At 57.7% G+C, this 14,671-nt stretch overlaps 1 protein-coding gene across 4 annotated transcripts in view; it reads left to right on the plus strand.

Moving 5' to 3' along the window:
* NTNG2 (netrin G2) overlaps positions 1-14,671 on the plus strand; it is a 67,848-nt gene that overhangs the window by 48,247 nt on the left and 4,930 nt on the right. For 2 of the 4 annotated variants that reach the window (XM_034664728.1, XM_034664727.1), the window contains exons 5-6: positions 6,324-6,496; positions 9,472-13,701. In XM_034664728.1, coding sequence (XP_034520619.1) covers positions 6,324-6,496; positions 9,472-9,698 — 400 coding nt within the window. In that variant the 3' untranslated portion in view covers positions 9,699-13,701. Of the gene's footprint in view, positions 1-6,323; positions 6,497-9,471; positions 14,666-14,671 lie in introns of those variants that run through there. The other 2 variants (XM_034664729.1, XM_034664730.1) reach the window with 2 other exon arrangements.

Here is a 14,671-nt window from a genome sequence, read left to right on the forward strand (position 1 = left end):
ACAGGAAAGGCAGGAGGAAGGGTACAGACCCTGGATGGTCACTGCTGTGTCCGGGGGCTTTGGTTTTGGCCACCCTGTGTGTGCGGTCAGTGATGTGGCAGGTGCCTTACTTCCGTCCATTCATTCATTCTCTCATTCACAGGTGACCAACGCCACCAACCCTCATGACAGCCTTGGGGTAAGCAGGTGACAAAACTGGGACTCCAGGGCTCCATGGTGCCCCCACCCCCACTGGCCACCAGGGAGTTTGGGCATTGAGTGCAAGCTCTGGCATGGGGCTGCCTTGATTCCAGTTCTGGCTTCTGCCCTCTCCTGGCCGGGGGACCTCGGGCAGTGCACTTCCCTGTCCTGGGCTTCAGTTTCCCCATCTGCTCAATGGACATAACGGTATGTCGTTCCTAGGATTGCTGGGAAAGGCCCGTGCGCTATGTCATGTGGAGCTCTCAGAATGATGCCACGTGTCAGCCATACTCCGCCAGTGACCTTCTTTAAGCTACAGCGGGCTAGGTTGATACAAATAGTAAAACAAACCGGAGAGAGATAATAAAGCCCTGTTTCCCGGGCTTCGGTCACTTAGGTAACTGCTTCACGATTTTCCCATATCCCAGTTATTATTATTCATTCGTTCATTCATTCATTCATTCAACAGCTTACTGAGATACAATTTACATGCCACACAACACACCCGTTTAAAGCGTGCAGCTCCATGGCTCTAATCTACGCACAGATGCATGCACCCACCCCACAGTCAAGCTTGTGACCATTTTCATCACCTTAAAACGAATCCCTGCCCTCCTCCCCCCAGCCCCTGGCAACCACTAATCTACTCTTTGTCTCTGTGGATTTGCCTAATCTGGACATTTCGTATAAATGGAATCACACAACATTTGCCCTTTTGTGTCTGGCTTATTTTTTGCTTAGCCTCACGCTCTCCAGGTTCACCCATGCTGGAGCCGGGGTCAGGACTCCATTCCCTTTGATGGCCCAACAATATTCCATTGTATGTATTTCGCTTTTCTGTTGACGGACACTTGGGTTGTTTCTGCTTTTTGGCTACTGTGAGTGATGCTGCTACGGACAATTGTGCCACGTTTTTGCGTGGGCGTGCTCTCGTTTCTCCTGGACATACACCTACACCTGCGGGGGGAGCCGCTGGGTCACGTGATGTTGCTGGGTACCTGTGTGTGGTCCTGCGAGGAACCAGACTGCTTCCCAAAGCAACTGCAGTGTCCTACCTTCCCACCAGCAGCGTATGAGGGTTTCGGTTTCCCCACATCCTTGCCAACGCCCGTTGTCATCTGTGTGCGCGATAAGCACCCTAAGATGCACGTGGAGGGGGACCTCGCAGTGATCTGGATTTGGATTTGGCTGATGGTTAATGATACTGAGCGTCTTGTCACGGTCCTGTTGGCCGTGGTGTGTGTGTCTTTCTTGGGGAAAAGGTCTATGCAGATCCTTTCACCATTTTAGAAATTGGGTCCTGTTTTTTATTATCGAGGTGCAGGAGTTCATAATGTAGTCTAGATGTAAGTCGCAAAATTTTTTCCCCCTTCTATGAATTATCTTTTCACTCTCTTGATTGTGGCCTCTGGCACACACAAGTTTTTAATTTTGATAAAATCCCATGTATACATTTTTTTTCTTCTGTTGTCCGTGCTTTGGGAGTCTTGGTTAAGAAACCACTGCTTTACCCGAAGTCCCAGAGATTGCCCGTGTGTTTCTGTTTTTCTGGTTTTAGCTCTTAGGTATAGGTCTTCGATCTATTTTGGGTTAATTTCCGTTTATGGAGTGACTTCATTCTCGTGCATGTGGATTTCCCATATTATTTACTTACTTGCTTTGTAGTTGCTTTAAGTGAATATACTTTATTGCCTCACCCACTATAGGCGATTATGCTTTTAAGATCCCAGGTCTGATGAGTCCGTCGCTTTAAAGAAAATACCGTGTTCCCAGTAAATACTACCCCGAGACTGTTCTATAGTTCATACATGCGTCGCCCCAGTCACGTCGTGTGCTCCACCGTGGGAGACGGTGCTGAAGCTGACGCTTACTGGGGTGAGGGGCCGTGTAACAGGGGCTGACAGAGCAGGGATTGTGAAAAGTCCCCCTGCAGAAGTGACATTTGGCCTTGAACCTGACACTTGCCCCAGGGGTTAGCTTTGGGAGACAGGGGCGGGGCCTGGCAGCGTGCTCCAGGTAGAGGGAACGGCATATGCAGCGATCCAGAGGAAAGCAAGCTCAGAGCACGTGCTGGACAGAGATGGGGAGGGAGAGACTGAGAGACCTGGAGAGACAGAGAGCGAGCGACACCAGGAGAGCGCCAGAAAGGCCAATCCCCTTGCTGGTGCGCACACACACACCTGCATACACACAGAGGCAGCGTCGGCCAGACCTTCCTGCAGTGAGGAAGTCAAAGAAGCAGTCCCACTGACGGGGTTCCGTTTCTGTGCCAGCCCTGGTGAGGCTTCCCCCCACTATGTGGGCTTCTCCTGGCAGCCATGCCCAACAGGGAACTTCTCTCCTTGGTGGGGGAGGCACCGAGCTCATTTCAGGACTCAGCTGGGAAGGGTGGGGAAGCCAAGACACCCTCTGGGAGAGGAGGCCTGTGGGAGGGCCTGGCCAGCATGGGACTGGGGCAGAGCCGGGGTCAGGATTTGGGTCTGGAGTCACTAGCTGCACGGCCTTGGCTTCTCCCCAGCCTGGACCCCACGGGCCTGGCCAGCCCTGACACCCCGGACTCCCTGCTACCATCATTACAATCTGCTTCTCAGATTCAGCCAGGCTTTATGCATTTTTAACAAGCCAAGGTCAGTGTTATCACCCAAAGTTGAGATGGCAATCTTTTCTTTATATAGTTGATATCTAAAAATATCCCGTCTTCAGGTCAGAGGCATGGAGTACATTCCTGGTTCCACACAGCTGGGGCGTTCCTCTCCAGCTAACTCAGTGGGGTGTTAAATAGGAATTCAGAAGGGAGAAAAAAATCTGAGGTCAAATTCATTTTGCAAACGTCTGTTAGACAAAGCCAGACAGGTTTCTTTCCTGCAGGATTTGTCAGAGCCTTGATCTGCTAATGGGCACTGTGGGTGTGGGGGTCAAGGAGGAGGGCATGAGGGCATTAGGGAAGCATCGTATGTGCTGACCAGTAAGGTTAAGCACAGGACCTCTCTTTGCCAAGGACTAGCTCCAGGGTCTAGTTTCCCGGCGAAGAAGCGTCACCAACAGGTGCCTGCCCATCCCCCTGTGCCTTTCCGAGAGCTGACCACGTGGTAGGCCCACAGTGCCTATGTGGCCGTGGATTGGAACTCCGGAAAAGAATGAACAGGCTTCTTCATGCGCCGCGGAGCCCAGCTGTGCACTGCAGTAGATTCTCGACAGGTCAGGGCTGGGGCTGGGGGGCGGCTGGAGTGAGAAGAGCACAGACTTCAGCACCGCTGACACCATGGACAGGGCCTTTGCGTCAGAATTCCCTTCCAGAGAATTCGGGAGGCATCCCTGGACCCGAGAACTGAGTCAGGAACAGCGGGTGGTGTGTGACTTGGAGCAGGGTTTCCCACTCAGCCCCCCGAGACCTGAGGGACCCACTTCTCCCCCCGCCACCAGAGGAAAGGCATGTGTGAGCTCAGCGGCCAGCCGCCCTCCCCACCCTGGCCTGACCACTGGTTTAAAATAACATTTATCATCTGCTTATAAACATAATACCTGTTCACGATAGAGAATGTGGGAAACAGAGAATGTAGGAAACGTGCCACGTGTCAAAGAAGAAAATAAAAGCTATGTATCAGCCCATCCCCTGCCGACCTAGGACAACCACGCCAATACCCAGATACATTTTCTCTTGGTGAATTGGGTGTGGATATATGTATTTGAAATGTAACCAGAAGACGCATGTATTAGTCTGCCCAGGGATACCGTAACTGAATACCACAGACTAGCCTCACTGGGAGGCCTCCGTGCCTGACCACCTGAGCCCAGCCTCTGTCCTCTGCCACCCGACGCCCAGCTTTCTCCCTGACCTCCGCACCCTGGCTCTGGCCGCCCAGGCAGGGCACTCTGCATGGAGCTGCCACAGGGATGTAAACGATGAACCAGGGCAGACTGCCTCCAACCTCCCAGTGGCTTCTGAGTCCTGAGCTGGCCTCCTCCCACCTGCCTTCTCAGCCCTTGGGTCTTTCCTCCTGTTCTTGCCTCTTTCCAGAAGGTTCTCTCCTCCTTGTCTGGCAAACTCCTGATTCTCCTTCAGGCCAGTTTAAAACTGTTCTTCCTGGAAGCCTATCCTGTTCCCCCAAGACTAAGTTAGGATCCCCCACAATACCCTTTCCTCTGTATGATGCTTAGGCACCTGTAACAATTGCTATTAATTAAAGAGTCTCACGATGACTATTGTCAGATTAATAGACGCTGTGTTTTGGAGCAGTTTTAGGCTTAGAGAAACTTGAGCCCCTGGTGCAGAGTCCCCGATACCCCCGTCCCCTGTACACAGCCGCCCTGTCATTACTGTTTGCACTAGTGTGTTCCATTTGTTACAGGTGTTGAGCAGTGATGCATTGCCGTGAACCAGAGCCCATAGGTTACATCAGGGGTCCCTCTCAGTGTTGTCAGCTCTGTGGGTTTTCACCAATGCACAGTGTCCTGCCTCCACCATGACCGTGTCACACGGGATGCCTTCACTGCCTAAGATGCCCCCGTGTTCCACAGATTCAACCCAGTCACTGGTTTTAATCATTGCCCTACTAGACTATATACCCCACCAGGGCAGGGACCCCACCTGCTTTGTTGACCAATCCACGATCTGTTCCGCAGCCCATAGCCTGGCACATAACAGGCACCCTCTCTCTATAGTTTCTGCGTATTTTAATAAAAACAGGGTTCTACTAAACACGTTATTCTGCAAGTTGCTTTTTACAAATGTTGACAATATACCTTGGAAATCTTCCCGTATCAGAGCCTAGAGCACTCTTTCTTTCTTTCTATTATGGAGAATTTCCAGCATGCACGCAGAGGACCGCCACATTCCTGTCCCCCGACTTAGGCAGCTATCAGCTCGTGGTCTCTCTGGTTTCAGCCCCATCTCCGGCCACCTGCTTCCTTTCCGTGTTATTCTGAAGCAAATCCCAGACCCCAGTTCATTTCATCCATAAATACTTCAGTGTGTATCTTGAAAAGAGAAGGACTTTTAAAAATGTAACCAGACCACCATCCCCGCACCTAAGCAACATTAATTTAAGATCATCAAGGACAGTCAGTCTTCAGATTTCCAATTGTTTCATGAATTTTTGTTTATCTGAGTTTTGAACAAGATCCAGATGAGGTCCTCGCCCTGCAATTGGTTGATGCCTTTGAGGCTTCTCTTGATCTGGGCCCTCCCCCATCAGTTTTCCCCCCTGCCCTTCATCTGGGAGGGAAGCTGGCTCATCGCTCCTGCAGTCCCCTCTGTCTGGACCGGCCTGACTGCGTCCCACTGCTGTTGTTATATGTCTCTGCCCTCCGTGTTTCCTGGGATTTGATAGATGTATGCAGAGGCTCGATCAGATTCCAGTTCAGTGTGTGTCTTGGTAAGACCAGGTTGGGGTGCCGTGTGTCCTTGCATTGGGAAGCACTGTCTGGTCGGCGGTCTCTGGGAGATGGCAGGCTCTTGCCGCTCGGAGCCTAGAGCCGTTCGCGAAGCGGGGGCTGCTACATGGCGACCTTCTAATCCTACCTTCCTTCTTCGGTTATTAGCTGGGATGCTTCTATAAAAAGAAACATCCCCTCATCCACAGTTGGTTACCTGGAGGTACAGTTTACACAGGACAGACAGGACATGCTTGATTCTCTCCCTTTATTTACCGGATTTCAGAATAATGAGTTGCCTATAAATATTTGAATGAATGAATGAATAATACATGTGTGGATGAACTGACAGGGGTTTGGGAGTCGGGGTTCTCTCCACCTGCCCTCAAGGGTATGGGCGTGGGCCGAGGCTGAGAGCTGAGCTGTGGCCCTGGGCCGGGGCCAGGTCTACACCGGGACGGCCAATGAGCAGCGCTTGCTGCCTGTCAGCCTGCCTCGGTCAAGAGCAAAGGTGAATAGGACGGGCGTCTGGGTCAAGGTCACAGCACGCACCATCAGACAGGGGAGTAGACCAGCAGCAGGGGCTCCAGGGGCAGCTTTACCCTGGGAAAGCGTTGAAATGATGCTTTCTGAAGAGCAGGGCGAACGGGGAGGTTTCGTCCCGGGGGAGAGTCCTAGCAGGCTGGACGGGAGGCATCCAGGATCACCCTCCCGCGCCCACCTGCCTACTATTCACTGCCATCTCTGGCCCTCTGTCCCCCCCACCCCAGGTGCAAGTGCAACCTGCACGCTAACCTATGCTCGGTGCGGGAGGGCAGCCTGCAGTGTGAGTGTGAGCACAACACCACGGGCCCCGACTGCGGCAAGTGCAAGAGGAACTTCCGCACCCGGTCCTGGCGCGCCGGCTCCTACCTGCCGCTGCCCCACGGCTCTCCCAACGCGTGTACGTACCCCCCACCTGGCCCTGGCCGGCGAGGCTGCGGTCTCCCCCGCTCTCCACCGAGGGAGCTGTGGGTCACACGCGCACGTGCACTACCTGCATGAACATATGCTAGCACGCACACGCACAGACGTGCGTGCAAACGTGTGCACAAGTACAAGCGTGCGTGCGTGTGCACACTCACACCCCCTGTTACACGGCACACCTGCCTCCTGCGACACCTAGGCCCTTCCCACCCCGGGCGCCCAGGGAAACCCGAGAGGAGCTGCTCGGCATCTCTCCCGCTGTCCTTCCGCTGCTTGACGCTGCGGGCTGGAGAGAAGGCACCACAGGGTGTCGGGAGGGGGGCGGCGGAGACCCCGACTCCAGACTGGGGTTAGCAGCACTGTAACCAGCATTCACAGGGCATTGACAGCCTGCCACACAGGCACTGCCCCCTTGACCCTCAGAGTTGGCCCTGCAAGTGGGTCTCTTTGATCCCATTTTACAGAGGGGTGCTTTCAGGCCTGGCTGGAGATCCCGGCCGGCCTCGCGGCCTCCTTTGTCTGCATCGTCCCCTCCTCCCGCTCAGCCTTCTCGTGCCAGGGGAATGCTCCTCGCAGTGTGCCCACACGTGCCTGCATCGTCAACACCCTCTGGGGGGGTCCCCACTCATAGGGGCCCCCAGCATAGTCCATGGATGTTTTCATGAAGTCACAAGTCCCAGGGAGCCCCCGAGCTGCCGTGGGAGGGGCTGGGGCTGGCCCCCAGGGTGGACTGTCCCTGACCAGCCCCCTAGCGAAGTCACTGACGTCTGACACTTGTCAGCTCTCCGACAGAGGCTACACCAGGCACTCCACACACAGCTTCTCCCTTAGCCCTCACAGCTGCCCCGCGGGTGGAATCAGTATCCCCCCGCTCTCCAGACGAGCAAACCGAGGCCCAGCAGCCCTCGTCCAGCAGCGAGCTACCGCCAGCCCTGGGCCCAGTTCCAAAGCCAGAGCCGGGTGGCGGCCCCCTGCCCCGGGACAACCCACCCGCCTGGGCACCCTCATGGGAGCCCTTGCACTGGCGCCCTCCCTCCACCGACGTGAAAGATTTATGTGACTTTAGGCTGATCAAAGCTGAAAGCCTCACGGTGAGGCCATGACAGCCATGTCGTGCCTGTGCCGGGCGACAGCCCTTTGAAGGGGTGACTTGCCAGGCGCTCGCGGCACTCTGGGCCTTCAAAGGCACCCAGAGCTGTGGGCGCTAACAGCCGCCCCGCCCGGCTCCCTCCTCGCCAGGTGCCCGACCCATCTCTTTGTTGGAGCCATCCTTTGAGCCCTTTCCTTAGTGGCTGTCACCTCCCTCTCTGACTGGCAGTCGGCCTCCCTTCTGTCCTGCTGGCCTCCTCCTCCCCGCTCTCCACCCCAGCTCCTGGAAGGATCTGCCCAAGTCCCCTGACACGGGCAGACTCATAGACCTGCTCCAACCTGCAGGCCACACACCGCGGTGCCCACCGTCTGTCCAGCTCGCAGGGGGCTTTGCCTCTCGACCCTCTCCCCTCCATCCTGCAGAGGCAGGCGAAGCCCCTTCATCTGCGGGAGCTCCTGGAGCTGGTCTCTGTTTCTCCGGAGCCTCCCCCCGCCGAAGGAGGGGTTTCTCCTGGAATCCCTGGGAGCAGAGCTGAGGCTGGAGGTCCTGAGCCTAACGCTTCCTCACCTGGGACGCCCACACCTTCCCTAGGACAACAGGAGAGAACAGACCCAAGACAGACAGAAACACCCCCCCCACCATGTCCCCACCTCAGTAAATGGCACCAACACCCAGGGGGCCAAGCTGCAAGTGTGGGGATCCCCCATGACGCTAGCCCGTCCTCTCCACTGCCCTCACTCGATCTCCTGTCTCCTCCCTCACTGCTGCGAGAGCGGCCCTCCCGTCCAGGCCCTGCCAGCCCATCCTCCCTACTGCAGGCAAAGGGCTGTCCCCACCAGGGTGCCCCCGCCAGGGACCCTCAGAATCAAATCCTAACCCAGCCCGGCCCGCGCTCCCCCACACAAGGCCCTGTGGGATTGTCCTCCTGGGCATCCCTGGCGTCCCCTGGGCTCACTCGGGGGAGGTCTGTGTGCCACGTAGCCTGCTGTCCACACCCCGCCCCCCGGAGGGCCTCCCAGGGCACCGAGGGGCGTCCTCACCCTCTGTTCTACTTCAGGAACACCTGGGGGGCGTGTCTGGCATCAGCTCCTGCCTTCTGGGACTGAGGATTCTTACCCTGGTCTCCCTGGTCAACCTCTGACCTTAGGCCTGCTTTGGCCCTCGGGGCACAGACACACACACACACACACACACACACACACAAGGCTACTCACAGCTGTGCGGCCTTGGGCAGGTCATTTTACCCGGAGCCCTGTGTCCTCAATCTGTAGAATCAGGACCCTGATGAACCCCCGTGGGGTTTCACAAGGACTAAACGGGCCGCATGGGGGCCATGCTTAGCACGTGCCTGGCGCCCAGCGCGCTCCACACATGGCAGCCGCGGTGACTCTGTTCAGTGAGTCACTCGGCCGTCTCCGCATCTCCCCAGATGGGAGCACACACTGTGGTTTCTCTCCAGTGGCCTCCAGGAAACCCATCTGCCCCTGCGGCCGTGCCCATGACGTCCTCCGGCATCCCAGTGCCCCCCAAAGAAAGGCCCCCCACCTCCTTGTCCGTTGTGTGGGGGGCCTGAGAGTCTAACCTCAAAGACGAGGGTGCATGTGAAGCCCCAGTGGAGTGTTTGACATTTTCCAGCAGGTCCCCCAGAGTCAGTCACAGCTCTGAGACTCAGTTTCTCCATCTACAAAATGGGCTAAGGTGGCCCCTTCCTCTGAGGGAGGCCGTGAGGATGAAATGGCATAAACGGAGCCAGCCCTGCACGTGGCCTCCAGGTCTCCCTCCCCCAGCCCTGTCACCTCCCCAGCCCTGTCACTGCTCCCCTTTCTGCGGGGAGGCCCTGTGACCCTCCTTCTCTCCCCCAGGTGCTGCTGCAGGCTCCGCAGTTGGCAGTAAGTACGCTCCGGGTCCACCGCCCTGGGGAAGGCCACCAGGGCCCCCAGTGCATGACTCCAACTGCACCCCATTCACTTCGTCACCTCTGCCCGCTCCCTCCTGTTCCCTGGGCTGTGGCCCGCAGCCAGCGTCTCCCACATTTCTCCCCTCGAGCTTCCTGGTCCGTGCTGCTTTGGAAAGGGCCCTGCCACCCTAAACTCCCCATGACTCCCTCTCCTTCAGGGCAAGAACGGGGGTCCCTTCTTCCCGGCCAGGGGCAGAAGTCCTCCCCAGCCTTACTGTGGGGTTTGCCAGGCTGGGGGCTGCCTGCACCTGTGTGCCCATGAGGCTGGGGCAGGTACGCCGGGCTCCTGCTGCCTGCAGGCCAGCTCAGAGTGGGCAGGCCACAGGAGGGAGGTCGGGCATGGGCACCTGCAGGCTGACCAGTCCTCCTCCGCACGCTGCCGGCTCTCCAGCGCTCACAGCGCCAGGCTCCCGCTAAGTGGAGTACTTCCCGCACCTCCTTTCCCCCCCAGCACCCCACAGCCCACAGGTGGGTTCCCAGGGACAGCCCAGCTGCCCTGCTTTTCCCCACTTCCCACCACGCCCCGTCCTCTGCGTGTGATGTGTCGGCCCCTGGGGCTTGGCTCCTAGAGTAGAGAACGGCGGACCACAGAGCCTGAGAGCGCGGGGCTGAGGGGTCTCTAGGACGCCTGGGCCCGAGCCGGGGAATCTGGGGCTCACTTCAAGCCCCTCCATGCTCCTTCCTCCTGCCTCCCGAAGCGCTGCTCAGGAGGGTCCCGAGACCAGCGTGGCTGAGAGGACAGGGGGACGAAGGAAGGGGAGGTGCCCAGAGGCATTGAGGCCACAGGAAGTTCACCCAAAGCCTGTCTCCCAGGGGAGCTCCTGCCTCAGTGCTCCATGGAGCTGGCCCACCACCCCCACCCCTCCCTGCCTCTAGCTCCTCAGCGGCCGACCCCTGGGAGCGGACAGCACAGAGTTAGCCAAGAAGGCGAGTTCCTCTGATCAGCAAGGCAGAAGGGCGTCTCTGGGCCGGGGTGTTTAGAATGGGGACTGCTGAGCTTTTCTGGGCTGAGTGCGGGGGGCAGGGCCAAGCCAGGGCCAGCATCCTATCCTGCCCCACATCAGCCAGAGCAGCCACTCTTGGGGGTCTGCAGCGACAGACGGGCTTGGAAACACCTGTTCTCTGGCTCTAAGTCCCCTCCACAGTTGGACTGGTCTGTAGTCGAGGCCTGGGGTGCTGGGTGGCCCTCTGGGCTCATCTGTCCCTGCCCACTGCAAATGCCGGAGTCTGAAAGGACTCGTCCTTCCCAGAGGGTGCCAGAAGGATGTGTCCAGGGGAATTCTTCCTGGTCCCAGCTGGCAAGGGGTGCCTCAGCAGTGTGCCCCAGCAGAGAGGAGATGGCAGGGACTCCTCGCGCAGAGCCACGACCCTTCCTCTCTTTGCACACGGACCTGGGGAGGGGTGGACCGCGTCTCCAGTGGACAGAAACCCCTCCTTCAGCTGGGGAAGGGATGCACATTCAGCCTCTCCCCGCCTTGGCCTGGAGTGGGGCTCAGCCCTCTCCACACCTGGGTGAATGCCATGGAAAAGCCCCCTTGTTCCTGGGCCATCTTGCTTAACTCCTCCAGGGGACCCGGAGGGTGACCCACCCCAGCTCCTTTTATTTCTGCCCTCCTCCCTTCTCCACGAGGCATTTGCAGGAGGCAGGGGCTAGTCAGGAGACTCAGGGATTTCAGGGGAGCCTCCTGTCCCAGGGATCCTCTTTGGGGTGAAGGATAGGTGCACGCTGGGAATTCCAGGGCATAAGCTGGCTCGGCCGCCTGAGCTAAGCCTGTGATGGGCAGACGGGAGCAAAACTCGCTGTGGTGGGGGCCGTGTCTGCACTCAAACAGCGGCCTATCTGGGTGGGAGGCCAGATGCTCTCTCTCTCTCTCTCACACACACACACACACACACACACACACTGAGGAATCCTGAATCCGTTTTCCGAGCCGCTTCTGATTTGGTGCGAGTGCTGTGGGGCAAGCGAGCCGCACAGCTGGGAGGTAAGCAGACAGTCCAAGGCCAGGGCAGTCAAGGCGAGGGGGGCTTGAATTGCGAGGGTCTCCAGGACCCAAGTGGCGAGAAGGGGTGCTCTTCAAGCCCACTGTGGGTCGTGGTCGGCTTTGCATGCTAAGCCCAGTGCCAGGCGGTAGGGCACTCAGGGGAGAAGGTGGTTCCAGCACGACAGCCAGCATAAGCTTCTCTTAGCAACGGAAGCCCGTGCCCTGGGCCCCATGTAAGAATGACAATCGCTCCAGCCGGCAGAGTGTGGACTTCCCCTGGGCTCCCAGCTCTGAGGGTTAGGGCCCTTAGTTCCTGGACCCACAGGGGAGGGTGTTACGACTTAGGAAGGAACAGCTGGGTTTCATGGTATGTAAATTACGCGTCAATAAAGCTGTTGAAAAAGAAAAGAGGCAGCTGCGCAAGGTAATAGGCTCACAGGGGCGCCTGGGTGGCACAGCGGATAAGCCGTTGTAGGATCGAGCCCCACATCAGGCTCCTCTGCTATGAGCCTGCTTCTTCCTCTCCCACCTCCTCCTGCTTGTGTTCCCTCTCTCGCTGGCTGTCTCTATCTCTGTCAAATAAATAAATAAAATCTTAAAAAAAAAAAAAAGGTAATAGGCTCACAAAGGCACACAGGCAGCATTCGAACTCGGGGCTCCCTGACTCCAGAGGCTAGCTTCCGGGCTCAGCCCCCCAGTGCTGCCGCGCCCCCCCCCGCAGCCTCAAGGCCGTGAGCTGGGGCCGTCTTTAAGACCAGCTCCCTGATTCCAAAAGAACAGACGGGGCCTCCATCTGGCCTTGGCACATGACACAGGCCATTGCAAGAATGTTCTTCCTGCACACCTGAGCGTGCCCCAGAGAGCCCAGCCAGGGGGCTTTCTTGCCCCCAGATCCCAGCCCCCAGAAAGGTCCTGAGTCTCCCCCCACGTGCCTCCCAACAGGTGTTTCAGCTCTTTGCCCGGAGTCCAGCTGGGTCTTGTGAACGTCTGGCCCAGATGTTTCCCCCTCCTGCCAATGTCAAGCTGTCTGGAGGGCAGGGGCTGCCGGGCAGGAAAAGCTGATCAAGACCCCTAATCCTCACCCGCAGAGGGTGGTGGGAGAAAAGCTCCAAAGCAAAAAGCCTTCGGGGCGGGTTTTACTGCGGCTCTAATTAAGCCCTTGCCAATTTGGGTCCTGCAGCCTCTTCTCGTTGAGCACCATATTAATGTCAGTTTGATGTCCAAAGGCCCCCAGCTCCCAGCTGGAAAGTCTCCTGCACTTTTTAGCTGGTAGATTTTCTTTTTCTCCCCACCAACTGGCATTGTGCGTAATCCCTTTAAGAAGCCGAAAGAATCCGATTTCTCCCCTGTCCCTCTGGGTTTGTCCTTTGAAATTCAGGGCACACAGCAATGCCTTCCTTCGCCAGCCCAGACTGCTTCCCCTGCTTTGTGTCCCAGTAGTCTTGGAGATAGGCTTAATGGCACTGGGGGGTGACTCACTTTGGGGTGCCTGGTGAAAGTAGGTCCTAACCATGGGTTGGGAAGACAGGTCAGATGGTGGAGGGGCTCCGGTCCCCGCATCGGTGTTGGACAGGAAGGCTTCGAGGACACTTTTGGACACTTCGATGACACGTGCCCCTTTTCAGCCATTAGCCAGGGACTTCAGCACAGAGAGGTCGGGGCCCAGACGCAGGATCAGATCCAAGTCTACCCTCAGTAGGGACGGGGACCACACAGGAAAGTCGTACAAATCAGGTGTCCCACTGAGGAAAGGACCGCCTAAAGCACGCAGATTCTTGGGCTCTCCCCTCTCCCCTTATCTGGCTTCAAGTCCACGTGTGCCCCCCACAGCCTGTAGTAGAGTAGATGCTGCCTTTCTGGTAGATTTGGACCCAGTTCTATTTGGCCAGTGTAGACAGAGCCGCTTCTAACAGTGCTGGTGCTGCTAAGGGTGTGGGATGCCTCAGTGTGTCTCCAGGATGCCCCAGCCCCACCCCGTCACATAACTGAGTTTCTTCTCTTCTTTCCCCCAAGAATGGATCAGGCCATCTACGGCTGCCCCCCTTGGGGAGAGCTCCCCCTGGCCCCAGGCGCCCTCCAGTGCAGAAGGTATGGGGGGCAGGGCCTGCAAGGGCATTAGACGACCCCCCACCGAAAGCTCCTTAGACGGCAGGCCCCTCCCTCTTTAGTGGAATAGCAGGTGTATGTGGTGGGATTGGGGTGGGAGGAGGCCTGTGGGAACAGAGGCCGGGGGCTTGGTGCTCTATTTGCCCCCGCCCTAACTCGCCTTCTTAGAGATGCCCAGTGTGATATCGCCAGACCCAACCCCTATTAATCCGTCACCCCCCCAAGGGCTTTGGAGCCAAGTGGAGCTCTGCCCTGATAGCAGGAACCCTGTCCTGCCACTGTCAGCCACAGACGCCGGGGGCAGGGATGGAGCTCAGAGAGTCAGGGCTCCTGCAGGAGCCGGGTGGCAGTCAGACCCAGACAGAGGGGCTGGCTATGAGCAGATGAAAGAAGATCGTGCATTCCAGGTGGTAGCACCAGCTAGGGCAGAGGCTGGGTGGTGGGGTGGCAGTGAGCAGGGCAGGGGACGTCATAGAAGGTACTGATACCTAGCCTCAGTCTCCCACGCTGGTGGGAGGAGACACATGTAGGCTCGTTGGTAGCCGGAGACAGACAGACGCAGGAAGCACACAGGGCCTTGTCCGACTCTCCAAGAAGGGAGGTTGTTCCCATTCCAGCTCACCTGTTCCCTGGTCATGAGGTCCTAATGCCTGCTTGGACGAAAACCCCGGCCCCACACCTCCAGCCCCTCCGTGAGCGGTGAACAGGGCTCTCAGCGCCCTCTGCTGGCAGGCAGTCCTGGAGCCGAACCCACAATCTGTGAGGGAGGGTCTGCCGGCCCCTGAGCAGGGCATCCTCCCTGGTGATGGAGCACCTGGAACCATCACTTCCCTGCCCCGGACTGACGAGGGCACCACAGGCTCCCAGAGGGATGCCGAGCCGACTCTGCTGCCCGGACAGTGTCATGCTCACTCACAAAGATGGGGCCAGGCCCCGGTGGGTTCTGATGTGGAGGCTGGGGCAGTCTGGGCTCATGGCTCACAACACAAGCAAGCAGGGAATCTATGAATAGTA

Source organism: Ailuropoda melanoleuca, chromosome 7 (assembly GCF_002007445.2).
Source record: "Ailuropoda melanoleuca isolate Jingjing chromosome 7, ASM200744v2, whole genome shotgun sequence".
Lineage (NCBI taxonomy): Eukaryota > Metazoa > Chordata > Mammalia > Carnivora > Ursidae > Ailuropoda > Ailuropoda melanoleuca.